This window comes from Centroberyx affinis, unplaced genomic scaffold (genome assembly GCF_046629955.1).
Source record: "Centroberyx affinis isolate AG114_WGS23_722 - 3 ecotype Tasmania unplaced genomic scaffold, CSIRO-AGI_Caff_v1 ptg005625l_1, whole genome shotgun sequence".
In the NCBI taxonomy this organism is placed as follows: domain Eukaryota; kingdom Metazoa; phylum Chordata; class Actinopteri; order Beryciformes; family Berycidae; genus Centroberyx; species Centroberyx affinis.
This window is the reverse complement of record NW_027282831.1, coordinates 204,168-230,740: the sequence shown is the minus strand read 5'-3', so window position 1 is coordinate 230,740 and position 26,573 is coordinate 204,168. Positions and strand designations below refer to the sequence as shown.

General features: G+C 41.3%; 2 protein-coding genes across 2 annotated transcripts in view; one reads left to right on the top strand and one right to left on the bottom strand.

Annotated features, from left to right (window-relative positions):
* Positions 1-15,811, bottom strand: part of ckap5 (cytoskeleton associated protein 5) — a 34,178-nt gene extending 18,367 nt beyond the window's left edge. Inside the window, exons 1-20 of the mRNA XM_071547034.1 lie at positions 15,734-15,811; positions 12,942-13,038; positions 11,532-11,725; positions 9,796-10,002; positions 9,518-9,689; positions 9,283-9,415; positions 8,444-8,544; positions 8,122-8,235; positions 7,460-7,564; positions 6,315-6,404; positions 5,575-5,739; positions 4,978-5,106; positions 4,528-4,689; positions 4,297-4,398; positions 3,496-3,606; positions 3,046-3,138; positions 2,750-2,935; positions 2,424-2,518; positions 1,546-1,729; positions 587-729 (exon numbers count right to left, since the gene is read on the bottom strand). Coding sequence (XP_071403135.1) covers positions 587-729; positions 1,546-1,729; positions 2,424-2,518; positions 2,750-2,935; positions 3,046-3,138; positions 3,496-3,606; positions 4,297-4,398; positions 4,528-4,689; positions 4,978-5,106; positions 5,575-5,739; positions 6,315-6,404; positions 7,460-7,564; positions 8,122-8,235; positions 8,444-8,544; positions 9,283-9,415; positions 9,518-9,689; positions 9,796-10,002; positions 11,532-11,725; positions 12,942-12,998 — 2,543 coding nt within the window. The 5' untranslated portion in view covers positions 12,999-13,038; positions 15,734-15,811. The remainder of the gene's footprint in view (positions 1-586; positions 730-1,545; positions 1,730-2,423; positions 2,519-2,749; positions 2,936-3,045; positions 3,139-3,495; positions 3,607-4,296; positions 4,399-4,527; positions 4,690-4,977; positions 5,107-5,574; positions 5,740-6,314; positions 6,405-7,459; positions 7,565-8,121; positions 8,236-8,443; positions 8,545-9,282; positions 9,416-9,517; positions 9,690-9,795; positions 10,003-11,531; positions 11,726-12,941; positions 13,039-15,733) is intronic.
* Positions 15,812-17,182: 1,371 nt separating this feature from the next.
* On the top strand, positions 17,183-23,158 carry cstpp1 (centriolar satellite-associated tubulin polyglutamylase complex regulator 1). Its single transcript, XM_071547043.1, has 9 exons — positions 17,183-17,387; positions 17,891-17,993; positions 18,255-18,385; positions 19,357-19,441; positions 20,375-20,460; positions 20,677-20,884; positions 21,154-21,263; positions 21,814-21,877; positions 22,078-23,158. The coding sequence occupies exons 1-9, from the start codon at positions 17,333-17,335 to the stop codon at positions 22,244-22,246; spliced, it is 1,011 nt and encodes a 336-aa protein (XP_071403144.1). The 5' UTR covers positions 17,183-17,332; the 3' UTR covers positions 22,247-23,158.
* The last annotated feature ends 3,415 nt before the right edge of the window (positions 23,159-26,573 follow it).

Genomic DNA, 26,573 nt, shown 5'->3' with positions numbered 1-26,573 from the left:
GAGAGAGTTAAAGGAATCACTGGCGTTCATTGAGTTGAAATCAAAGTAACAGAATCGATCTTTAAGTTTCTTCCAACTTAAACGGAAACACAAGGATAGTGTCATGGGGCGTAACAGGTGGGACATATACTTTTTCTGCTCTTGATTATTTTTGATTGAGTATAGTAAGTATGTATGTTTGTTTACATTTATAATCTGGAGCAAAACAGAACTACATTTCAAGTTAAAGCACAAAAAATACCAAAAAGCTTGTTTTCCATCTACAGTCAAACTCTTATGAACACAATATCACACCTAAAATGTAGATGGACAAATACATTTTTAGGCATGCTATTATGGAAACATTTATTTTAGTATGGAAAAAGACAGGTGGTTGAAAATTCTCACAGAGCACATGTGGTGATAATAACAATAATATTTACTTTATCATCATTGTTATTATTATATTGGCAATAGAACAAGCAGGGCTATAAAAAGTTTATTTTACTTTAAGAACTTATAGCTATACAGTCTACTGACAGGGATTTTTCATAGGGAACTGAGCCTGACAACTTCCAAAGTGGACCAAAGTGTTAGGTTTGGTTACCCGATGTCCGATCTAGGCAGGAGATCCATGATGTCCTGTCCTCCTCCCCCGTCTTCATCCTGCTCCTCCTCCTCATCGCCCTCCTCCGCCATCCCCGCCTTCTTGGCGCCTCTGGTCGAGGCAGGTGGAGACTGGCCCTGCATCTGTGGAGGAGACACACATATATAATCACACCTATCTCAACTATAGGGTGTCCGAAAGTCTCGAACAGTACATCTTAAGTAACACCATTTCTTTTTTCTTATTGCACTTGATTTCCCCACATACACTTGCTGTCAGGATCTGGAGGTTTCTCTATGATTCCAGAGTTTTCAGACACTCTGTAGATTCATCTAGTGCCTGCTGTGAACAGAGCAGCTGAAAACTAAGGAAAGACCACGAGACACCATGGAAACAAAGCTGACAGGAGGGGAATACACCCTTGGGCCCATGGCAGCAGTGTCCAAGGCTGGATCAGCATGTTGGTTACACCCACTTAATCTAGGAAAAGACGTAGCAGGAGAACATCCTTTGAGTCTGTGCAATCAGGGGTGGAAGATGACTCATGCAACAGACTTTGGAACGGACACAACCACAAACTCGCAGATTAACAGTTAAGAGGGTAGATACTAGCGCTGAAAAGCAGGGGCTAGGGCCGAGGAAGAAAAAGATCAGTGGGATTAAACCTTGAGTTAAAGGTCCCGGGGCTAGTGAAAGAAGGGGATGGGAATATGTTAACATTGATTTGACAACAGGTCTAGACAGGCTGAAAGGATAAGTCAAGAATGGATTGGATAAAATGGAGGTTATTATCCATGACTATGATGTAGAAAGGTTAGGAGTCTGCGCAAAAAAAGAGAAGGCAGTCACAGAAGCTGATTTTTTTTCTGTTTTCTATACCAACCTACCTTTCGACTGGAAAAATTACAGTGCATAAAAAAAAAAATACTACATGCTGAACACATCCAGAATGCCCCTACCTTCTCGAACTCGGCGTCTATCTGTGCGAGGAGGGCGGGCTTCTCGTCTTCGAAGAACATGCGCAGCGGAGCTCCCATGTAGAGGTACATGACGCCCAGGAGGGTGATGGCCGCCGTCCGCACGGCAGGGTTAGTCGCTCCCAGGGCCGTCTTCACGTTGTTAATGAAGCCTTTGACGTTGATACTGGGGGAAAGGGAGAGGACAGGGAGTCAACAGAGGGCTTTCAGGTGATGACAGCATTGAGCCACACTGGAAGGGCCTCAGCTCTTGGCAACAATGGCTGAAAATAGTTTTGAAAATAGCATTTCTATAGCAGTCTTAACAGTGTGAAATAGACATAGTTAACGTTTGCTCTGTTTTTGACTGGGAACCGATCATTTCATCGCCAATAGACCTAATTGACTCTCCTCAAACTACAACTCAGAGTGCTTTGAAGGAGAGGCCAGGGCTAAAGACAGTTTACTGTGTCCCAGTAACCTACATTTGGAAACAAATACCTTAGAAGACTGTTCACTTTTACTGAGAACGTTACTGAATGAACCTACACCCACACCACAACAATCCTTTTCAGCTCTCTCTCTTTTACTTGCCTGGTTGTTATATATTTAGACATTACTTGTGCACAGACAATTTTCCAATGGACCCCGAAGATGGTACTAAACACGGTTGCTAGGAGATTTCTGACTGAACTGCAAAGCCTCTACAGAGTAATAGGACAGCAAGAATGAATAATACAATTAATAACTTCACTGAGAACAGTGCAGAGGATTGGAGAGGAGAATACAGAATATAGGCCTAGATTAATCCATATATAAACAGTCCTGTATATACACTGTAATTATGATAGTTAAAACCACAGCTGTGAGTGACGTGTTACCCAGTGAAGCCAAACTCCTTCATGGCATTGGCCAGCCAGTTGAGAGTCTCTGCCTGGTTCTTAGGGTTCTTCTGGGAGAAGGCCATCGACACAACCTGACAAAACACACACAGTGTTAATATATTCATCATTAATTATTTAATCTAATTGTCTAATGACCTGCTGACCTGTCTATGGTACAGAATACCAGTCAGCATCTTCTTGGCTTCCCCTCCCTAACCGTAACAAAGTGTTTAATAAACTTTTTACTTAAGGGCTAAGACTATTTTTGTGGGTTACTCAGCAGGGCAATTCAACAAAATGAACAAATAAACCAACTAAAAAACCTGTTCTGCAGTCCATGGCAGTGAGCAGGCCTCTCCTATAGCAGTCAGCCCCTCTTTGGCGTTTCCTCCGCATTTGACGTCTCCGACCTTGTCCACCAAGCCGTCCAAAACCACCGTGGCCGAAGTCTTAGAGAACCGCCCTCTCTGGGCTATTAGAGCCACGATATGCAGTTTCATCTGCATCACCTACACGGGGAGAGATGGCATGAATACAAACAGAGAGTACAGACAGATGCAGCCACGTTACTGCGGGCAACCGCGACTACAACAGCAGCTGTTGCGATAGCGACAGTTACCTGGAAGTTGGTCTCCTTCCAGCCTGGTTTCTTGGCCAGCATCCTGACTAAGGCTTGGCAGGGCATCGCCGCCTTATCCATAGTCTCAACAGCCTGGAAGACAATATGACACCACAGATGAACATCACTAGAAATTATAATGACAGGTGGTGACATGCCAGCCTTATCCACGGTCTCCATAGCCTTCAACAAAATAGGAATAACACTACTGTGACAGCATATAAATACAACTGAACAGGTGGAACATGTTAGCCTTTTCCATTGCCAGAAACAAAATGATAGTAGTTATTCTAGCAGTTGTTATATAAGTAGAGTCTTGTCTTGTGTGGTTGATTTCTGGAGCGTGAGATGCAAGACACAATTTTTGCGCAAAGAGGTAAAAGTTTTATCCTTTGCCGTGATTAATAATTCATCTAATCTGGCATAAAGGAACAGAAAAGAAGACGTTACCCTCTGGAACTCCTCCATGCTGGCCAGCCTCTCCTTCCAGTTGGCCGAGTCCAGCTGCTGCAGACAGGCAGCCGGGAGTACCGCCGCTGCCCTCTCCTCACACACCTCAAGCTGACATGCAGACGCGTAGGGAAATAAGGGATTAGTTACACTGTGTTCAGACAACAGGTGAAGCTGATTTGTTTTTCAAGTTGGAAATGTGTGTGTCGACAGTACAATCGTTTGCTGTCACTGCGACATTGGCGTGTGCATGTTTCTCGGGGCTTATTCTGACAGTTTTTATGATGCCGTTTTTGTAGTCGCGGTGCTGTAGTCACAACAAAACATCAGTGAGGGGGGGGGAGGGGGGGAGGCTGGTATCTGCCATGCTGCTGACAAGTTCGTTTGTCCAGGCACGGTATTCTCTTGCTAGCTCTCCACCGTGTTTGTTGTTCTCCGCTCCCTGTTGCAACGTGTGCTGTCACATGCATGTGTCACGGAAAAAAAAACACTTGAAATCCGATCCGAGTGGTCCGACTGAGTTGGATTGCACAGACACCACAAACCTATGCCTAAGAATGTGGTTCAAGTCTGATCTGAAAAGGTGGGATTCCATGTTTTTTTGCTATTCAGACTTGAGGAAAAAATATTGTCTCAGATATGCAAAAAAAACTGAATTTCAGCTGCCTGTCTGAGAGTAATCGCAAGCAGGAAAGATCACTGCTGGCCTCTGCCCTGTCTTCCCTCTCTGTCTCTCTCTACTGTGACTATATAATAAAGCAAAATGCCATATATATGCCATGTATATCTCATGTGACTTACCGCCAGTTCGGTTTCTGTGGTCTCTTTATTGTCAGATGACTTTTTGGCTTTTCCACTGGGGGCAGCAGCTGGTTTGCCTTTCTTAGACGGACCTGCTGACGGCTACAGATGACAGAGGCAACAAACAGCTCAAGTAAACAAAAATTATTATTTATCCCTATGATTCCTGACTTATGAGACATCCCTGTTCAACATGTTGGTTGTGTTTTGTCAGCTGAGCTCTAGGTTTACCTTGGCAGCAGCGGGGGTCCTCTTCGCGGGGGCAGAGGATCTGGCCGGAGCCTCAGCAGGGGGCGGAGCTTTAGCGGCCGCCTTCTTCTCTCCTCCTCCTCCTCCTCCTGCTGCTCCCCTCTTCCCTCCGGGGAGCTCCACTTTATCAGCACACTCCTTTATCTGTTACCATTTGAAACAAAGGACAGTGGTTAGACGCCCGGCGCGAGCTCTCATACTAGGCGAGATTTTTATATAACGAGTAAACACTAAGCACTTTCATCCTCTCTGGTATCATTTGGTATGAAGCATCACATGACTTCTGAGTATTTAAGGTCAAACAATTTCCTTTTTCTGCCCCTTGGACCCGCAAAAGGTGCAAAGTTGCCTAGTGCAGCATTAAAGACGCATTCCCTCCTCCATCTTTACCTTATTATCCGATTTCCAGTTTATCTGTGTTTTTATCCTTACCTTGTCCAGTTTGATTTTATCCAGATCGGATAGGAAAGGGTTCACGGCCTTCTCCCCCACCACCTTCATGGCCGTGCCCAGAGCTTCGAAGGCGGCGTCGCGCACCTCCGGCGCCGAGTCGTTCACTTGCTGAGCGGGCGAAAGAGAAAGGCGGAGATAGACAGAATGGGGGGAAAAAAAAAAAGGAGAGAACAATCATTTATCACAACATTTGAAAACTGGAACATAAAATCTTTCCTCGTTCTTTCAATCCTGAAATCATCTGACACCTCCCTGTGGTATCCTGAGCCCCAGTTTGAGACGCCTTGAGGCAGTGGAGAGCAATGTTGGGCTCATTACTCAAGAAAGTGTAGTGAGTAGTAATTAGTTGCACTACTTGGTGCATTACTTTCCGTTACACCGGCAATTGTGTCCTCTCTTACTTGCACTGTTGTCTAATATTCTAACAGTCATTCTTGTGCTCGAATCAAACTAGGGGGAATACAGCCAACCCACAGACAGTAAACTTTTCTGCAGTTTCTCATCTAAGCTAGCTGTGTGTGAGAGGTCAGTGGCTAACAAACTAGAGGGAGTGGACAACCCAAACGTGTACCGTACCTTGAGGAAGGCGGCGCAGAAGGGCTTGAGGATGCTCTTGGGCAGCGTGGCCTGGGTGCAGTGCCTGAAGGACCGGGCCAGGAACAGAGAGGCCTGCTGCTTAATGGACGGGTTCTTATTGTCCATCACTCCCAGGATGTCCTCCGAAAGGTTCTGGAGAGTGGTCTGGGGAAAAAAAACAAAAAAACCAAAAAAAAACAATATTAACAATACGCCCATCTATCTCACTCAGGGTGTTCCCCTTGAACATCCTGCTGGGTGGAGAGATTTTGTTCCAAAACAAGAGTACAGGCCGGAAATGTTATGGTCATTTTGTGCTATGGGACAGTGAAAGCCTTACTTGTTGTCAGCATATCCTGACTAAAACATTGGTAGTCTGCTATGTTTGGAGTTCAACTTTAGATTAGATGATTAGATTAGATGTGATGTTTTGTTACAATGTATTATATGCTAACAAGGGGGGATATTAAACTGTAAAACATAAGGAGTCCATCGGCTCTTGCAAATCGGATCAACCTGAGGTTTACATTTTATTGGATTACATTAGATGAAATGAAAATGATCCATGGGGAGAAATTGGGCCAGTGCAGCTACGAAGAATAGGATATAGCTCAGAGTAAGACTGTACTGAGGATAATACACATTGAAAATAACAGCACAAATAAATAAAGATACAGCATCTTGACAGACTCACAGGCTGAAGTGGATGTGCATGTAAACATTTCCCACTCTATACTCACAGTGAGGAAGATGGCGTCGATGGCCTCCTGCAGGGCCTGCACAACCTGCGGCTTCTTCTCCTTGAACTTTTCCAGAATGGTTGGTACCACCTGGGAACACACACACACACACACACACACAAAGCTCTAACTTAGTCACACTCAATGATTATGAATTCACAGTGCCTTCCATGTCTTTTTCGGTCCGCTCCTCATGGCTCCCCCTTCCCTTAACGACACCCATCTGCTCCTCCCACCTCGCCTCTTATGCTGTGTTCTCGTCATATGGGAATAACCATCAGAACGACTTGAGGATTTAAAGCAGCAACGTGGAAGTGTTCACATGTTTGAACTCGTTTGAAGCAGTCAAGAAGTCCCGATTGAATTCTTCTGTAGACTTCAGTTGCTCCTGATCAGCTTTTTCTATACTTAACACACATGTACATGGTGAGTGATACATTTGAGCTCATGTTTTACAGCAAATCAAACATTACAATGGCAAGTAGCTGTGTCCTGCCATGGCATTTCAATCATAAAATGACTTATATGGTGAAAATGATGAAAATCATTATTTTGTTCATTTTATTTAAAAAATAATACATCATTCCCTACACTTGACTACTGGTGTTTTGTTGTTGGTAATTGACTGAATTCAGGAAGTTGGAGAAATTGCAGTCTATTACTAAATTATTTCCCAAGCAGTATTTACTACCTGTAAGGTGATTTTATGTTAAGCATGAAGCTCATATCTACCATCATTCCATTTTAGTTTTCCATTTTTAATACTTTGTCAGAAATGATTAGTCTTTTGTTTTTACCTTGATTTTGCATACTATACTTACTATATCCAAATGAAAGTGGAAAAAGTCAGAATTAATGGGTTTCCATTTCAAGCCTCAGGGCAATGAAAACTTGAAAGGCTTTTGAAGACTTTTGATGTCCACTGTATCTTTTTAACATGAATAAGCCAACGCTATTGAGCTACTGTGTGCCCATGGTACCCAATGGCTTCAAAGAACAGCGCTAAGAACAATGGCTACCATGCAAACAAGCCCTTTCATTTACGTGCCGATACAAAAATCTTTCCCAGAAACACTGAGACGAGTTCTTGAATAAGACAAATAGCAAGCTCACTCTCAAAATATTAAGGGATCCCTTTAACTTACATGGCATGCGTACGTTCCAAACTTCTTCCTGAGGCCGGCAGCCAGTCCAGCCAGACATTTAGCTGCCAGCGTCACCAGCATCACGTTGGCATCTTTCCCCACGACCTGGGACACAAAACCAGTCAGTGTACTCTGCAGAGACTGTCACATTCACTCACGTCAGCTGATGCTAAATCTTAAGGCTGTTGAATATTGCCTGGTTCATTTCTTCCAACCTTCATTTAACATGATACATGGTGACAAGAATTTAAGTACTGTAAAATGATGTTTTCCTATCATTTATCCTAACTGTCCATATGAACAACTGCATGCTACTTGTTTAATTACCCACTTAATATACAGTCATATATTACAAGGGGTTTTGAGATTTGCATAATTATCTTTTCCTCATCCATGTCTTAGTTTCCTGTAACCTGCTTTGCAACAAGACACCCTGATAAAAACCATGTTATCCTTGTTCCTTAGGCTGATAGTAAATGCAGTTCCAGAAATCTCACAAAAAAACAACATTTTGTTCCTCTGCTGATGCTGCAAAATCAAGCTAAGTTCAGAGTGTAGATATTAAGGTGGTTTTGGTTCTAGTGAGGGTTGGGCCATTGACAAATAATTGCCGTTTCACAACTTTATCAGTAGTAGTATGATTATTTCCCATCAGTCTGTACCTTCTTCAGTGCTCTAACCAGGTCTCCATAGTCTCCATTCTCTAGTTTGGGGTTCTTGGCCAGAGTCTCTACAGCCTCCAGAGCTTCCTTCCTCTCCTGCCACTTTTTAGCTTCCTGTAGAAACACACACAGTAAGGTCAGGTTGAGTAACACTTAGGGTTTCATCACACTGTAAAGCTGAAATACTTGTACAAGTCTTTAGGTAATTGATATACACTTAGGCTATTTTTCTACCAATAAAAGTCTTTGGTTGTTCAAACTAGATTAGCTAAGTAATTATTTTCTCATGGAAATTTTGAGTAGTTTACAGAGATAGACTTACTATTTTGTCATAGAAGTCCTTAGGTAGCTTGGAGAGAACCTCCACAGCCTCCAGCAGTTCATAAGGATCCACTGCTGTTGCTGTTTCCTCCTCATCCTCTCCTGGGAGAGAGAGAGAGAGAGTGGAGAAGAAGAAGTGCTGTTAGACTGTGACTCCACAACCACTAACTCCCCATCGTTGTCGCCATCTAAGGCTTGATCCAAAGTGATACTGAAAACTCACAATTTGCATCGTACAACTGAAACGGAGACAATGTCACAAAGACATAATATATGCGGGGACAGATATTTGTGGAGAATATTACAATTCCTAAAGAAATGAGGCACATTTTGCTGAGGCGTAAAAAATGCAACACCAGCACAAATCTCATGATATATCTCATTTTTCAACCCTGGGCAGACAGAAAGACAAGTAAAAAGATAGAAAAACACCTTTATATATACATATATATTACAACATAGCAATATATATGGGTTCAACAGATATGGGTTATTGGAGGCTGAGACAGCTATTTTTTTTGGATTGAAGCTGCCGATGGCCAATATTTTGTGCCAATATTCATCTTTAAATTCATCATTCTCATGCCAAAAAAGAATTGTATTCTTGCCAAGGTGGAAAAGCCTCTGAAACAGCATTTAGGCCATGGGACACTAAAACTCTCCACTGAAACCCAAATTAACCCAGATATTCATGCATACTTGTGTGGAATCCAATTAAAATATCTCATTAGAATCAGTTCAGGTTAAGGGCTTCCCATGCACAACCAGTTTAGTATTGATCAATTCTACAATAAATATGTAAACTGCATCCTATGCAATATGCTAACTAGTTAACCCTACCATCAGACTGGTCCCCTCCTTGGGCCTGCTGCTGTTCAAACTTGGCCTTCAGGTCCTGCTGGGAGCGGAGGAACCTGCTCTGTTTGGGAGGAGAGGAAGGCAGCTTCACCCACTCCTCCTCCAGCTCCTTCAACTGCAGGGACAGAAGACAACACAACACACCGTTTAGTGTCATGTAAAAGCACAAACCAGCGTTTAGTTTAATTTTGTGTGTGTGTAGATGAGTGTCTCCTACCTGTACAGAGTTAATACTCTGCAGCGGAGGCCTCAGTGCATCTCTGATCCATTTGTAGATCTCCACAGCCAGCAGCTTGGCTTCGTCTCTCACCGCCTTCTCTCTGGACTCGAACTGCTTGGGCAAAACCTTCACCACCGGCTTCAGCGTCACTATCTTCGATCCGAACTCACTGGAGGGGGGGGAAGACGACAATGGACAGGAGGTAGACAGACGGTTAGAGGTGTACTGATATGAGGAATATGTTCCCGAACGTGTTAAAACGCAATGGTGCTGACCTGAGCCCCTTCCTCAGCGTGTCGATGCAGGCCACCACGATCTTGGGGTTCTTGTTGTCCAGCCCTTTGAGCAGCTCGTCCTGCACCACCTCGGCCCTCTCGATCTCCATGTACATCAGGCAGATGTCGGCGCCCAGCTCCTTCGCCCGGGCCTTGGGCTGGTTGAACACCTTGGTCACCACGCCCGACACCACCTCGCCCGTCGTCCTGCAGCGGAGGGCGGAGACGCAAAACTCTCAGAACACACTAGACATATGGAAGGAGACACTCATATTATGGGCTAGGGTTTGACGGATATGGGTTTTTGAAAGATGATACACGCGGGATATTAGATAAATTGAAATTTGACCATTTTCATTCCAAAACAAATCCAAGTATTCAGTGTTTCCCAAAGACTTTTATCCTTGTCAGGGTGGAAAAGCCCTTGAAACAGCATATAGACCACTGGACACAAAAAATATCTACTGGAACTAGGGCTGGGCAATATATCGATATCGTGATATGAGACTAGATATCGTCTTAGATTTTGGATATCGTAATATCATGATATGGCATCAGTGTTGTCTTTTCCTGGTTTTAAAGGCTGCATTACAGTAAAGTGATGTCATTTTCTGAACTTACCAGACTGTTCTAGCTGTTCTATTATTTGCCTTTACCCACTTAGTCATTATATCCACATTACTGATGATTATTTATCAAATCAATCTCATTGGGTAAATATTTTGTGAAAGCACCAATAGTCATCCCTACAATATTGTCGCAATATCGATATCGAGGTATTTGGTCAAAAATATTGTGATATTTGATTTTGTCCATATCGCCCAGCCAAGTTAATAGTAATAATAACAAAAACAACACAATCCATACAAAACAAAATCCATGCATATTCGTGTGGAATCCGATCAAAATGTTTCATTAAATTCAACTCAGGTTAAGGGCTTCCCATAGACAACCAATGTAGAACTGATCAATTGCACATAAAAAAATACACCATCAAATTGCATCACATCCGTCATATCGGTGGACTGGCCAATATCCAATGTTTAATATTGGAAAACGATTATATCAGTCTAAGTCATCTATAACTCTATTTGCAAAGTACATCTGGCACCAAACTGTATTAGTCAAAATATAAAGTTTTGTCTGACCGGTACAGACTTCCACACAAAGGCTTATAACTAAAAGTCACTTGGTATAATATATGCAAAGACCACCATCTGAAAAAAAACCCATTTCATTCTTTAGTTGGAAGGCCTTCAATTTTGCAGTCCGACCACCTTGCTTAACCTTAATCTTGGCTTACTGCCCGTTTCTATTTCTTGATTCATTTATTCGGCAAACGGGCCGCGTCTGTTGACCCCAAAAAAACAAATGTGTTGTGCCTGTCCCGCATGCCCGTCTCGCTGGCACAATAGACTTTAACTGGAGCTGGACGCATACGTTATTAGCGGGATCCAATACCGGGGCCTCTCACCATAAATAACAATCAGCCGGGGCGTCGGGTTACTCAGCCGGTACGCTGGGGAGGAGTTAATCAAATCTGAGCTCATAGGAATGTACTAGCAACCCAAAAAAAAAAGGAGTGGTGAAATTTTTATGAGATGCAAATTCAGGTAGTGCAGCGCAAAGAACTGACTGTATTTGACATTTTAATTCCTTTAATTTAGATAAAGACTTTCCAGCGGATATCCTGGGTTCATGTATAGTTTATCATTGTGATTAGTGCTGTTACTTACTTGCCAGCTACGTGTGCGTTCTCTATGAAAGCCAGAGCGGCCTCCAGGCCCTTCAGCTGGGCCACGGCGTTCGAGTCCGTGACGAACTTCTTTATCAGCCCCAGGTACTTCCCCCATTCCGGACTCTTCTCGTCCTCTATCCTCTGGAAGAGCTTCAGCGCTTCCTCGTAGCCGTTCAGACGGGCTTTCCACACCTGTGTAGGGAGGAGAGACATAGATAGAGAGAGAGAGAGAGAGAGAAAGTTAGATAAACAGCCTCGGGGCTTCATTATAACCATGCGGCCAGGCTTCCTAGACAGAGAGAGAAATAGAAACTGGATACACATATACACACAGATACATACAAATTTAAAGAGTCTTTCCAGTTTCTAGACCGGAAGGTGGAGGGATGTTCGGAAGAAAAGACCGGGGGATGTGACCTACATTCATAATGGAACCTCATCTCTTACATATCTCATTCTCCACTCTGACTGCCCTCTGATCTTACAGTAGGCTAATTGTTTGCTGAAGAGATACTGTCGGGTTTGCCTTTCATGATCATTTGTGAGCTTAAGGCGAGGGCTCGTCTGGGCTCATGAAGCCTTAAAAAGAGCCGGACTGCCTTCACTGTTGTCAGTCGGCGGCCTTTAAAGTGGAAGACAGCTGCCCCTGCCTCCCCTCTGATGCTCCCACCCCCCGTTAAAAGTTCAAGGGGAGTGTGAGTAAGTTCGAGCTAGCTTTGGTTAATGGCATGCGGGGCAGAAAGTTTAAATAAATTCCTCAATTAACGTCTGGCTAGTTAAGCATCCAGGCAGAGGTTTAGATGCTACCGCTTTGTGTGGAGCAGTGTAAGAAGCAGCCAATCAGGAGCCTGTGTGACACAGAGCCATTGTTTTGTTTTGTTTTGATTGGCTTAGACCCTGTAAACTATAAATTACATTGGGGGTCTGAATCAACAATAAATGTAGCGAGTGTGTAAGAAATATTAACGGGAAGCATTTTTACATGTGCTTGCGCTTGCTTGGTTTACAGGGGATCAGTAAATCTAACGGATGCGTATCATTTTATAATGATGTATAATGGGGGGACCTTTCCAGAAAAGGGAAAAGAAGGGGAAACACTTCAGAGATAAGCCACATACCAGCTGATGAGGCAGGAACCCATTAGCTAGGCCAGAGATTTATATGCTGGCCCACTAAACCAATCAGACCTCAAAAGCAAATGCGATCTATAATTCAGTTGCCCGTGAGAGAGCACTCAGTCTCAGGTTTTGCTTTGGACGAGACGGAGCGCTTGACCGTTCTCTGGATCAGCCTTCTTAAGTCGAAAGTGTTTCATTTGACTAAGGGAGAAAATCTACTTTCTGAATGGACTGAATGGGCGTGAAGGGAATGCCATTCAGGACAAAACGCCCGTCAGTGAGTCAGTCACCTTGTGTTCACATTTCTGGTCGATGGGAAGCTTCATCCACTCGCTATCGTCCCCCATGGCGGCCACTCTGGGGGTGGGCTTCCCCAAAGGTTCTCAACTGGGAAAACAACAACAGCATTATCAACCAAAAAAAAACTGTTGAATCCAATGCACTCCATTTGCAGTTAAACTCCCTCTAATGCTAATCATAATAGCAGGTTTGGAATTGCACCCAGAGGATTTTAGGTCCCCTTTTCCTCCAAAGAGCAGCAACCAAATCCACAAGTTTAACACTGTCAGAGAAGTAAAACTGCAGCAATTTTATTCATGAACAATGTGACACTGACAGTTATAAATCTTTAACCACTGAATATAAATATAGCAATGTCATCCTAGACACTTGACAAAATGTCAACCAAGAATTGATTCAAACTCTATGTGGACTGTCACGGCTCTGGCTGCATGCACTGACGGCTTTTAGAGAGCCGTCTTCATTGACCTCACTTTCCAGTCAACAACTCTCAGTTCCGGGAGGTTATCAAGTGTCTAACATGGCATGCATTTAGGACAACAACAACAACAACAACAACAAATCAGGAGGAAATTTCAGTGGAAATGCTGGAAAACAGAAAATCCCATTAGAAATTAATGAGGGGGCTTGTGTCCAAAGAAAAATTGAAATCCTGGACAAACAAACAAGTGAACGCTGCAAAATCAACCCAGAAACGTTGGCCTCGGTGGAGCAGTGTTATGAGAATCTATTAAAATCCAAACTTCATCGGAGTAATATGATGTTCAACTGCAGCCGTCTATCAGCAACACCACTGCCGGACAATGACATTCAACAACACTGCACAGGAGCAAATCACATGCAAATTATTACGACGGCTTTGTTTGGATGAAACACTGCTGCTACACCCGAGACTGCAAAATGAACCACCGAAAATATCAAAATGGCGCTATTACATATACAGCAAATTCCAACTTGCAAGAGGGTGCGATTTCTTCTCAGAGTGAAAAGCGTTTCAGGTGACCTTCCGCACAAGGTATTCTGCCGTTATGCACGATCAAAAAAGAAAATCTTTTAACTCTATCCAAATCGAGCAAATTCTCCTGTGCTGAAAAAGAAACGGTCTCGCTCGCTCATTCCAAGTCCTGGGTGACAGCTTCAGCTAAAATGACTTAATTGCAATTTCTGTCAACACAGGCAACTCCCTGTGAATTCATTTATTCAGTCACACCCTCTCTCTCTCTCACACACACACACCTCCTCATGAAAGCATTCACATGTGACTGTCTAATGCACTTTCAGGGAGGGGCTACGGATTCAGATTTCATATTGATCTAGTAAACAGGTTGAAGACATCCTTATCCACATCCCAGCAAAATACAGTTGACTTAGAGCGAGGGGGGGGGGGGGGGGGGTTCAACATTTACAGCCCAGCAACCATACTTGGTAAACTTAATTCTTGGTAAACTTAATCCATGCTTATTAAAACCCATCAGTATGCTTGTGGAGACCCCCTTAACAAAGCCATAATCTGTGTGGGTCCCATGCTATGGTTTAGAAAAAACAGCCAAGTTCATCAATTCATAAATACGAGTAAACTTGCCACAAATGTGAAGCAATCAAAACAAAACATCAGACAACAGGGCGGTAGACGTTCAGTCGCGCCAAACTCAACTCAAAAATCGACCAGTTTACTGTGGTCTTGCTGGCTGATAAAGGTACATATCTGGTAGAACATGACTTGATAGCTTTTAAGAGTCATCATGCTGCACTGGTGAATTCCCCATGCATCTGATCAACCAAGCAGCACGTCATTCCGATAAAATCTCAACTTTCAGAACTGGCTGTCACTGCTCGCTGCCACCCACCACAGTGTTTTTTTGGTAGATGGAGACTGTGGGAGTAGCAAGCGAAGCAAGTTTAAGGTTGAGATTTGATTTGAGTGATTCTTGGAGTACTGGATGTATACTGAATTCAACTGTCAGAATTTACTGTCAGATTTCTGAATGGAGTTTGGCACGTCGTTCTCTCCATAGCAGAAGGAACAGCAGGTCTTGACGGAGCCCAGATCCCAGATTCAGACCAAATATTCAAAAATGCGACTCCACATAGTCAGACAGCAATCCACAATCTATGCACAACTAACATTGTGCACACAGAAATTTGACTGCACCTTCGGCCATCACAATAGTGTATCATAATCAAATTTTAGGTTAGCGTTTACAAGCTATGTTATTATCTAACCATCTCACTGCTTGCCAACAATGCTATTTCCATTTTAGTCAAACTGGGAGTGGGGTATATCGTCTGGCTTGACTGGCTGACGTTAGTTACTAGTTAGATGACAATCTTTTGACGTGAACATAACGTTACCAGTGTAGCGACATTAACTAGCAACAACAGTAACAGTAGCTAAGTTAGTAACCTAGTTAGCGTTAGCAACCCGAACCCTTTCCTCCCCATACTGGTTTAACCCGCTTGAATACAAAGTGCAATCCTTTTTTAGCTAACATTGGTGACCATTATGCGCCTTATATATAGTGTAGAGAGGAATACACATCCAGCAAATGCATAAAATGAGACCATATTGTTTGCAACAGACGGTAGCTACCGTTAGCTAGACAGTGTTAGCTACTTAGAAACAAGGCTATGTAAGCTAACCTTCCATCCGCAACAACACAGCCAGGCCTGACAACGCAGCTCACAACGACAGCTACAGAAACACAACAACGTAGCATGCTAGCTCAGAGTTAAATAAGAATGTTACGTAAAATAAGGAGATTATTTTACATTGCTTGGTTACCTGTTCGCGTATCTAGGAGGAGACAATATGATGCTGGCTGTCTAGTCGGATGGAGGTGATAATGGGATCACTACGGAGGAGCCCAACCGAGGTTTGGAAAGCTAGCGTCAAGCCAACCAGAATACAAGATCAAACTTCCGGTTATAATTTTCAAAATAAAACAATAATTTACGCTGTAGAAACATTTTATGTTTAATACAAAGTATCAAAGTGAGAACACATAAATTGTGTTTGAGGAGGTATATTAAGTAAATTCATATTCTTAAATACAGATGTATGGATTTTTGTATCTATTTTTATGAAAGTGACAAATGTAATTTTAAATACAAAATAACGCCCTTTTCCGGTATCATGCTAGACGTCTGTGTCTAGCTTGATGCAACTCTTTGAAACGCCTCCAAGGGCGGAGAGACAGAGGGAGGGCCGGCGGAGAGGGGCACCACCCTGAAACTACATCACTCTCTTAAACTGGGCTTTGGTGTTATGGCGATGAATAATAAAATAAAATAAAATAATTGGAGGAAAAAGCTGAAAAAACTAGTATACATAGCCTACATATGCTTTTGTGCTCAGGTTCCTGTGGGAGCCCATCACCATTGTAAAAGGAATATGTATATTCAATAGTCTGAATATGCATGAATTCTCCTTTTTAACATCTCTTACGCACTTCTTATAGGCCTATTGTTTATTGTATTACAACGGAATGTACTTTTCAGCCAAGTATAATACTTTCATTTGTTCTCTTAGTATTAAATAAATTGTTGAATAGAGTTTGATAGTTAATAAATGTTTTAAATGTGTTACATCTTTGTTATAGGTGTGTAGATGCCTATAATGTAGGCTAATAACTGCCTATAATGTAGCAAACGCCAATAATATAATATAACAAAATGTAATAAAAAAAATCAATATATATATTAAAATCTTAAAATTATAATGTAGTATTTTTGCTAAAACTTATTGACTCTTCTTGTTCCATCCAATCATCCAATTTTTCACACTATGTTGCCTTTGGGTTATTTGAATTGTCTCCTAGTCTCTTAAATCTGCAAGTCTTTAATGAATCAACATTACAACATTACAACTATGCCCCTGGAAAAATTAATTAGTATTATTGTGATATTCCAACTAATGTGTAGACCGACGATGTACAAAGACACCTGAAATACAACAGCTCAAGCGCTTTCATTGCTTTTGCTGCCAATTTTATGTATTTTTTACTACTTTTGTAAAGTGCTCAGATAATCTACAACTATTATTATGATTGTGATTTTTATGGTTGTAATCGTTATGAGTATGCTTGATTATTGTTATGAATGTTACGTTTATTATTATTATTTATATCATCTCCGTACAGAACATAACGTAGGAACCTTTCAGCTGACCATGTTGTTCGGGGGGACTTCATTAATGTAACGCACAACAACCCGCTGTTTCCATGGAAGCCCACCATCTCGAGACAGGCAGTCCTACGGCAGCTAGCGAAACTGCTGTAGAAATGAAATTATTAACGCGTGTTTGTAGCTAGACAATTATTAGTTTACATCAACATACACCCGACATAGCTCACCAGCCGTTAAATGAACGCTAGCTCCTGCAATGACGACCAAAATGAACCGTTTTAATTCGACCGTCCCCGTTGACGAATACCTAGGTACGTTAGCTAAGTAACGTTACTCCAGCATTATTGTGTTGCTAGCTAACGGTAGCCAACGCCGTTAGCTTGCCTTGTACTGAAATTACGCTATTTTGCTTGTATTGGTCCTATTCATGGGAGTCAGTTGGGTTTAGTAAGGTGACTCTCTCCATATATCAGCCGGAGTGAGTCCAAATTGAATATTGTAGTTTTTATCATAATATGGAAGAGCAAAGATCAAGCAAAATTGCCATAAACTAATTTGGAAACTCACACTCGCACTTGACCAAATAACGTTAATAATATCTTGTCAGTCATTTGTCACTGTGTTCATCCCATCAGTTCGTTTCCTCTTCCCTTCCATACCTCCATCCATCATTCATCAGCTATCCATCCATCCCTCTGTGTCCCATTGAAAATCAATATGCTGGCAAGATATTATCAGAGCAATCAACTCATTGTTCTCCTCTTCCCTTCTGTCTCTTTCTAACCGTGTGTGTGTGTGTGTGTGTCTCTTCTAGCGGAGACTAATGTGTTGTTCTACCTGAGCGATGCAGTGACTCAGCTGTTGGAACATAAAGAGGAGTACACGCAGTTCGGGGTGATCCGCTACTTTGCTGAATAGTACGTTACACTCCACTGCACCCATTCATATCCATAACAATATACAATATAGAGATACATACATATCAATTGCTTCGGTATTGGCAGGGCTCCTGTGTAGGTCCTTGAAAACATCGGTGGTTGTGAATGTGACCTAACTGTCTTTTACATAACATGCTGCTGACACATAGTTATATATTGCTGATCACACTAGCTTTGAGGTTGGGAGGAAAGTGCATTTCATGTGTTTTTTGTCATTTTTGTGTGTGTGTGTGTTTGCAGCTTCAGCAGTGTGAAGAACAGCAACCACGTCCTCTTTAGAGAGTACAACTACATCAGGGCCACTCCCCATAACAGAGCCTCCTTCGTCAGAGTCTTCTGGAGGTGCTACAGGCAGATCGGCAAGAGTGGCGGTAGGAGAGAGAGAGAGAGAGAGAGAAAGAAAGAAAAAATTAAGAAGAAATTGTTGTTTATGTATTCTTAGGTCTTGTAATTTGTCGGCTTAAAGCTCTGCCCTGTTCCCTGCACCAGTTGTGAATGTATATGTTGTCATTGTAATCTGTAATGCTATATATTAAGCTACACTTATGATAGATGTTGTTATCTGATGTGTTGATACGGCCCATACTAGATTACATGACAGGATTACAGGAGCTATGAGGAAATTTGGATAAGAAATTTGGAAGAGCATTATGATGCATTGCAAACAGATTATAAGCAACATAATCATCAGCCAAAAATCAGAAAATCACATTCACTTTTATATCATGTAATTAAACATACAGTTGCCTCATAAAGTATTCAACACCCTACATTTTTTCCACAATGTGTTTATTATATCATGTTGCCTCATCATCACATCAAACAATATCATAACAACTCTCATAAACTCACAATGTGCTTATGATGCCTTATGAGCACCACTTCAAATAAAATGTTCCCTAAGTTTATTCCTAAATTCGAAAAGTCCTTACTAGAGGCATAGTAGATATTAATTAGAATGTGACTACGACTAATTAGTAGTATAATTAGTAGTTAAAGCAGATACTTGGCATTTCAGTCAACTCGATTGCCATTAAAATGTGATGAAACCTGTTCTTGATTTTTGAGTTGCAAAATGGCATAGAATTACTGAAAAAATATGCTGTTTGCAGAAAAATAGCTGTTCTTCTGTAGCTTTGTTTCATTTACAGCTGCATAATGGCTTGTGTAGCCATTAAGTTGTGACTATGAGTTACTTTGAAACTAATTTATGTCATGAAACTGTTTGTTGTTTTCTTTTTTTCTTTTTTTATAACAGTGCATAAATCAGGATTTAGTAGCCACCTTGCAAATGGCCTATATGATGCATCTTATATCAGCATTACTTCTTGTGGTATTTCAGACTTACTGTCCATGCTGGAGTACAGGTCTCTGCTGCAGCTACTGTGTCCCGACTTCCCAGTGGAGATGGTGCAGAGTGCAGCCAGGTCAGCACACTCACACACTGTAGACACTGGTCACTATTCTCATACTTCGCTACTTTTTACTGTGTTAAAGAACTGCATTGACCAGGATTTCTTAAACTGTGGATCACAACCCAAATAGGTCACAGGTTTGTTTCTTTACCATAGCATGCCACTACTTTACTCTACCACGCTATATCAGATGAGCTCAATCTTTTCCTATAGAAAATCTGTGGATTGACCTAAAGAGGAGTTGCATAGGAAAGTCCCCTTGCAAGCTGAATGAGTTTGGACTCCTCTGCAAACAAAAATGGGAGAAAACTCCTAAATCCACATGTGATAAGTTTATAGAAACTTATCCAAACAGACTGACTGCTGTTATCAAAGCAGGAGATGCTTCTACTAAGTATCAATTGAATGGTGTTCACACTTAAGATGTGTTCGTTTTTCATTTTTATTACTTGCCATTTGTTTTTACCTTGATTTTGCTGTTGCTATAGGTCGATGAGAGTGAAAAAAGCTGATCTAATGGGTTTTTTTTAGTCTTTTCATGTCATACATGTTATTCTTTTAGTTTTTTCTTTGTCAGAGTATACTGCTGATATTTTGCACACCCTGCATACATGCTGTAATTCCTGCAATTTCATTCCTTCATTCTTATATTTCTACTTAATATGGTATAACATTGTAATTATGCCCCCATTTGCTCTATTCCTGTTTAAATTCTATTTTTCTTGGCTGTATCCTATTACTTTTCACTGCTGCAACGACTCAGTTTCCCCACAGGGATCATTCAAGTTTCATCTTATCTCACCTTAAATCAATAGGATGGTGGTGTCCCAGTATAGCCAACAACCCTCAGTGGTATAGCACCTCCTGAATTACCACTACACCACTGGGAAGAACTGGTTGAGAGCAGACTGGTGTAAACTGATGTAACTGTTTGTCCTCTTGTAGAATTGTTCTGATGGACGACGCCATTGACTGCCTGATGTCTTTCTCCGACTTCCTCTACGCCTTCCAGCTGCAGTTCTACTACCAAGGTACTGATGACAAAACAGTTATTGTCTATATGTGTCAGGACTAGGATTAGTATACATTTGATTCAATCAGTTCAGCCCTAACCATAACCTAATTGTCATTCATTTGCTAATGATAGAGCATTTGTTTTTAATTATTTCTTAATAGATTATAAACTCAAGTAAACCAATTTTAACCCCATCTGTCCCAACCAACTTTCGACCCATGTGTCTCTGCAGAGTTCCTGGACAGTGTGCTGGTGATCTACCAGGATCTGTTATCAGGGAAGAGTCCCAACACAGTGATCGTCCCTACCTCCACCTCCATAGAGCAGCTCCCCCCTCTGGCCACAGAGGAGAATGACAAGGAGGGGCAGCAGCAGGGCGGGGTGGACCCGTCCACACTGGCACAGTGTATAGATGCACTCTGTGACAGGTTTAAACATAGGTAAAACACACACACACACATATACATTCCTCACTACTGGTACCAGACAGCCTTTGCCAAATCCACACTCTTTTACTGTTTACTTTCTGACTGATAACTTATCTGACGCTCTCTGAATTGTCCTGGTGTTGTAGAGTATTCCTCCCATCAGCAGGTTAACACAAATGGCAGTAATGATTCTCAGCTCTTGTGGTACCAGGTTTGGTGTGTGTTGTACTAGCTGTTTTTTCTGTGTGTGTGTGTGTGTGTGTGTGTGTGTGTGTGTGCAGTCGTCCTCCCAGGTCCTGTATGAGAGAAATATTGGAACAGACTGATAAAGTCTCTTATTACAGCTTCCTAATGAGCCTGGCTAAACATGATACCATCAACCACAACATAGGTAAGTTACATGTTACTACTACTACTGCTACTACTGCTATTACTACTACTAGTACTACTACTACTACTACTACTACAACTACTGTTACTACTACTAATGCTTCTAATGTTACCACTACTATTACTGCGACTACTACTCCTACTGCTGCTAGTACTACTGCTACTACTAACACTACTACTACTACTACTACTGCTACTACTACTACTGCTACTACTGCTACTGCTAGTGTTACTGCTAGTAGTGCTACTACTAGTACTGTTACTACTACTGCTACTGCTGCTACTACTACAACTGCTACAACTACTACTAGCACTACTACCACTACTACCACAGTTACTACTACTACTACTACCACTACTAGTACTGTTACTACTACTGCTACTACTGCTGACACCATCAACACGTACACTGGTGCCTTATTATCATAATTATAGATTAAATAGTCTGATAAAGAGTTAATAGAGCTACATATCAAATCTATGTAATTTGGAGATCACAGGACCTTTTACATTTTTAAATCCTCTCTTTCTTCCTCTTCTTTCTCTCTCAGGAGCGTTGCCCAACAAGACAGAGTTGCTGATTGACCCAGAGATGGACCAGGAGCTGGACAAACTGTGAGATCACACACACACACACAGAGAACTGTAGGTTCCGGCACATAAATGCAGCCTATATCAACAGACATGTGTATCACACAAGTGACTATATCATACTACACATACTGACTATATCATAACAAGATCACACATTTTAACCTACTTTTCCTTTTCCTTTCCTCTCTCCTGCTTTTCTTTTCCTCTCCTCTCCTGTCCAGCATTTCCCAGATCTCGGTCAGCCCAGGCAGCAACAGCAGCGGCAGTGCGGTGGGGGGGTTGAAGGAGGTGCAGAGGAAGGCCTCCCCCAGGAGGAACATCCACCACAGGAGGAAGATGGAGGTGGAGAGCGACGGCTCCACGGAGGAGACCGACTCCTCCGAGAACTGACCTTTGAACCCTTAACCTCTGACCTTTCACCTCTCCGTGACCCGTCATCTGCCATCTTACTGTAAATACTCTCAGTTAAATGTTTATGTTGCCATCGCTGTTGGATGGTTGTAATATTACTTTTCCATTAATGAGTAGCGTAACAAATTGCTGTTTCAATTTCAGTAATAATACTCCAGTTACAACTAGGGTTTGACCAATGGGGTTTTTGAAGGCTGATAATACTGATGTTAATATTTTAGTTTTGAAGCTGCTGATAGCTGATATTTAGTATCTTGACCTTCCACAAGAATCCACAAAAATTAAGTATTCAGTGTTTCCCCCAGAATGTTATTGTCGTCACATTGGAAAAAACCCCTGAAACTACTTTGCTGAGAAATGGTAGAAAGGTTGACTTTCTCCGAGTGTTCAGACTTATCTGACTTTTCCAGTAAAAGGACGACAACAACATCGGAAATCAATGCTGTTTGGAAACTCACTTATCCTAATTTTAGAAGGGAACAAAGTGATGCAGTCATCGGTTTTGAGAGTGTAACGGGAAAGTAATATATATATATATATATAGTCATTTTTGTTGTTTCTGAAACTGTTAAAGGCAACTTCATCTTTTCCAACCATCACCCTAAAACATGAACAGACTGAACACAGAAGCAGAATTTTGGAATAATAATGAATCCTCTCTCCTCTCTCCTCATGACCACAATGTTAACCTACGGAGCTTACAGCTCAAGCATGAGCTCTGTTTATAATGCATATTTATTCAATACATATTTATTGATTTAACGATGTGATATGAAGTCTGGTAGGTGTATATGATGCTGAATGTATGATGATCATTACTGACTTCACGAATAATAAAGATGTAACTGTGATGTCTGATATGGAAAATTTCAGTTGGACATCACAGGCTTAAGTGACTGCTAACTGATTTATTTATGATATTTCCAATTGGTATTGAATCAAACAAGGGGACAAAGTTGTGTCCATAGAGATCAGAGCAAGGCATTTCTATGGTAGTCACAAAAAACAACAAATATTATAAATGCCTACTGACTTGTTCATTGGTTGAATGAACAGCATATGAAATAGCCACATTATCCCAAAAACATACTATTTGTTTTCATCACATCTGGATGATTGTTGTGGGTCCAAGTTTGATTCCTCAATTGGCTGAAGTAGTTCTGTATATTTTCTAACAAATTCACATCACTTCTGTATATTCTGAAATATTATGGTGTAAAACTGGAGTAAAACTAATTTCTAACTCCTGCTAGGACTCCATAGTTTCTCCATATTGATTCTTACATCCCAGCACAGACTGGGTGGCTCTAGTTAAAGTAGCCCAATGCAAATCAAGTCTTCAGAATCATTAATACAAACATAGGAAACTTAATGTTTTATATTGTCAAAAAACTCTTGAGGATCCTTTGGCTCTTAGAGAACCACATGTATTCCATTTCTAATTTGTAAGTCTGTAGCAGAGAGCAGTTGTAAACGTGATTTATTGACAAGAATAACCATCATCACCATCATCATCATCTTGTGTGTCTTGTCTACATCTTTACAACATTGATATCATGCGGTGATACACCCAGGTTTTGGTCAAACCAACAGCATACAATAATAACTCCTATACAAACATCATACATATCTATACAGGATATATCTATATTGATGAGTTATATACAGTAGATCCCAATGGCGTTAGAATCACAGAACTGCAATAGATAGAAAGGACACTTTCTGGTGGAGCAGAACAACCTCCTTTGGTGCACCTAGGATGGCTGGTACAGGATTTGAATCTGTCATGGAAATGAGCATGTAGTGGACCGAACATGAAGACTCAGAAAGTTGAGATGTGAAATCATGTTTTAACTAGAAGTAATTATGGGTTTTTGGAGGCAGATACCGATATTTTTTTTATTTTTGAAGCTGCCGATAGCTGATATTTTACACAGATATTCAGTATAGTTAAACTTAACCATGTTCATGCCAAAAAAACTTACAAATATTCAGTATTTCCCCAAGAATGTTATTCTTGTCAGGATGGGAAAGCCTCTGAAACAGCATTTAGACCATCATGGGACACTAAAACTCTCCACTGAAACCCAGGATGATGGTAAGAGTAAGAATTATTATGCATACTGTATGTATGTAATCCGATTAAAATGTCACATTAGTTGATATTCTGTGCCAATATTCAATATCTTTAAATTTCACTATTTTTACACTGAAAGGTATTCATTGAATCTTTAAAGTTGACCATTTTAATGGCAAAAAAAATCTTAAAAATGTTATTACAAGCATTGTTTACTCCAGAATTTTGTTCTTGTCTGGCTAGAAAAGCCTCTGAAACAGCATTTAAACAGCATTCAGACCATAAGGACACTAAAACTCTCCACTGAAACCCAAGATAGTAACAGTAATACTGCTACTAATAATAATAAAATATATTCATGCATACTTGTGCAGAATCCCATCAAAGTGTCACATTAGAATCAATTCAGGTTAAGAGCTTCCCATCCACAACCCATGTAATATTAATCAGTTCTACAATAAATATGTAATCAATCAAACTGCATCATATTAGAGGTGGATGACACTGACTGGACCATATCCCATTTTTGATAAAAAAGCACAATATCGGCTCCATATATCAGTCTCACCCTAGTCATAACCATGGTAATATATCAGCTTTCTGAGTCTGAATTATTAAACACTCAATGGCAGCCATCTTAGGTGCACCAAGCCATATGCAGATACAGATTTGAATGGCTGTCGTATCTATTTAGATTCTGTGATCGGAGCCATCTGAAGTCAACAGTTAATACCGAGTACAGTCATCATCACTACACATAAAAAATAGGCACTGTTTTTAGAATACACAGCGGACCAGGCTTCATTTCCATTGGCTTTACCTGCTCAAATTTGATATCATCGTTTTTTATTAGACCGGTTATACAGATGTCTTCTCACTGGCTGGATTTACAAGGGACCAAAAGCTCAGATATGTAAATTTTTGTGGTTGGGATCTGATCTTCTTATGTCGAAATTTAGGAGAAACCACATGGAGACTGAATTCTCCTTGTTTAGACATCCAGGTCTGTGCTACACATAGGATTTAAAATCAGATTTTTCTGTTCCGGTGTAAATCTACTGCCAGCACCACTTTAAATCACACAGTCTGATTTCTTTATTGTAAGATTTTGAGAAGTTCGTACGATCGCGTGAGCCGAGAAGTGATCGTGGATCAGTATTCAAAGCTGAGCTGGGTTCAGTTCACTTGTTAGTGCAGTCGGTTCGTCAAGCGGACAAAAAGTGACGTTTTAAGGGTTGGTTTTTCCAACCGATTGAGGAAAAAAACGGAAAATGAACGCAGTTGCAGATTGTATTTCCATTTTTGAACGGAGGGGAATGTTGCGTGAACTGACCCCGGCTTTGACTTTGGTCCCAGATTTGAGCAGGCAACGTAAAAAGAAAAAAGAAGTCTGAGATGAGAAAGACGTGGACAGCGATGGACATGACTGCACAGTGATCCCACATCCCACCCGGCCGTTTTCTGTTGCACACCTCTTAAAATTGCACAGCGTCATTTGGGCCTTTGCTGTTTTTTTGTTTTTTTTATCAAGTTAAAGGAGAAGTGCCGCGACCCCGGAAGACCCCGGGCAACGGATTCGTATTTAGAGCCTCATTTGGATTTCCTCGACAAGATTTGGAAGAAAAAAGGAACATCAAGCAGCAAAGAAGAAGAAATTAGGCACTCGACCTTAACGTCATCCGCGAGTTTCGCAGAGAAACTCCGAAGGTCTTTAACAGTAGATTGTCAAGTTTGCGGGGGGGGGTCCGAAGAAATAGGCCGATTCCACACAAGGGGAATTCGGCAAAGGTATAGAATTCTACTAATAACATCTCATTCTCAACTCATTAACACTAGTCTATCTTCATCTGTGCAAACACACAAGCAGGTCCATTTGTTTATCGTACATCCCTTCAAAGCACTGTGTTTTAAACTATTTGGGGCTGTTGGGGTTCTTGCTGTCCCCCAACTGATTAACAATAGTAGTATTTTTAATGAGTTTTGGGTCCCAAAGAAAAAAAAGACTCTCTTGTCTCTCTCTTGTTTTGCAGGAAGCCCGTCTTCACTGTATGGGATCCAGGACGGAGCTAATTTAATGACAGAAGATTTCTATTTGTGTCATTTCGTGAACTTGCAACTTTGCTTTGTACTCAGATTTTAGGTACCGTGGTTGTGCAAAAGTTCAGTACGCTTGCAATGAAAACATCTGTAATTCCAGTTCGCATACTCGTGAATGCATTTTGCATGCTT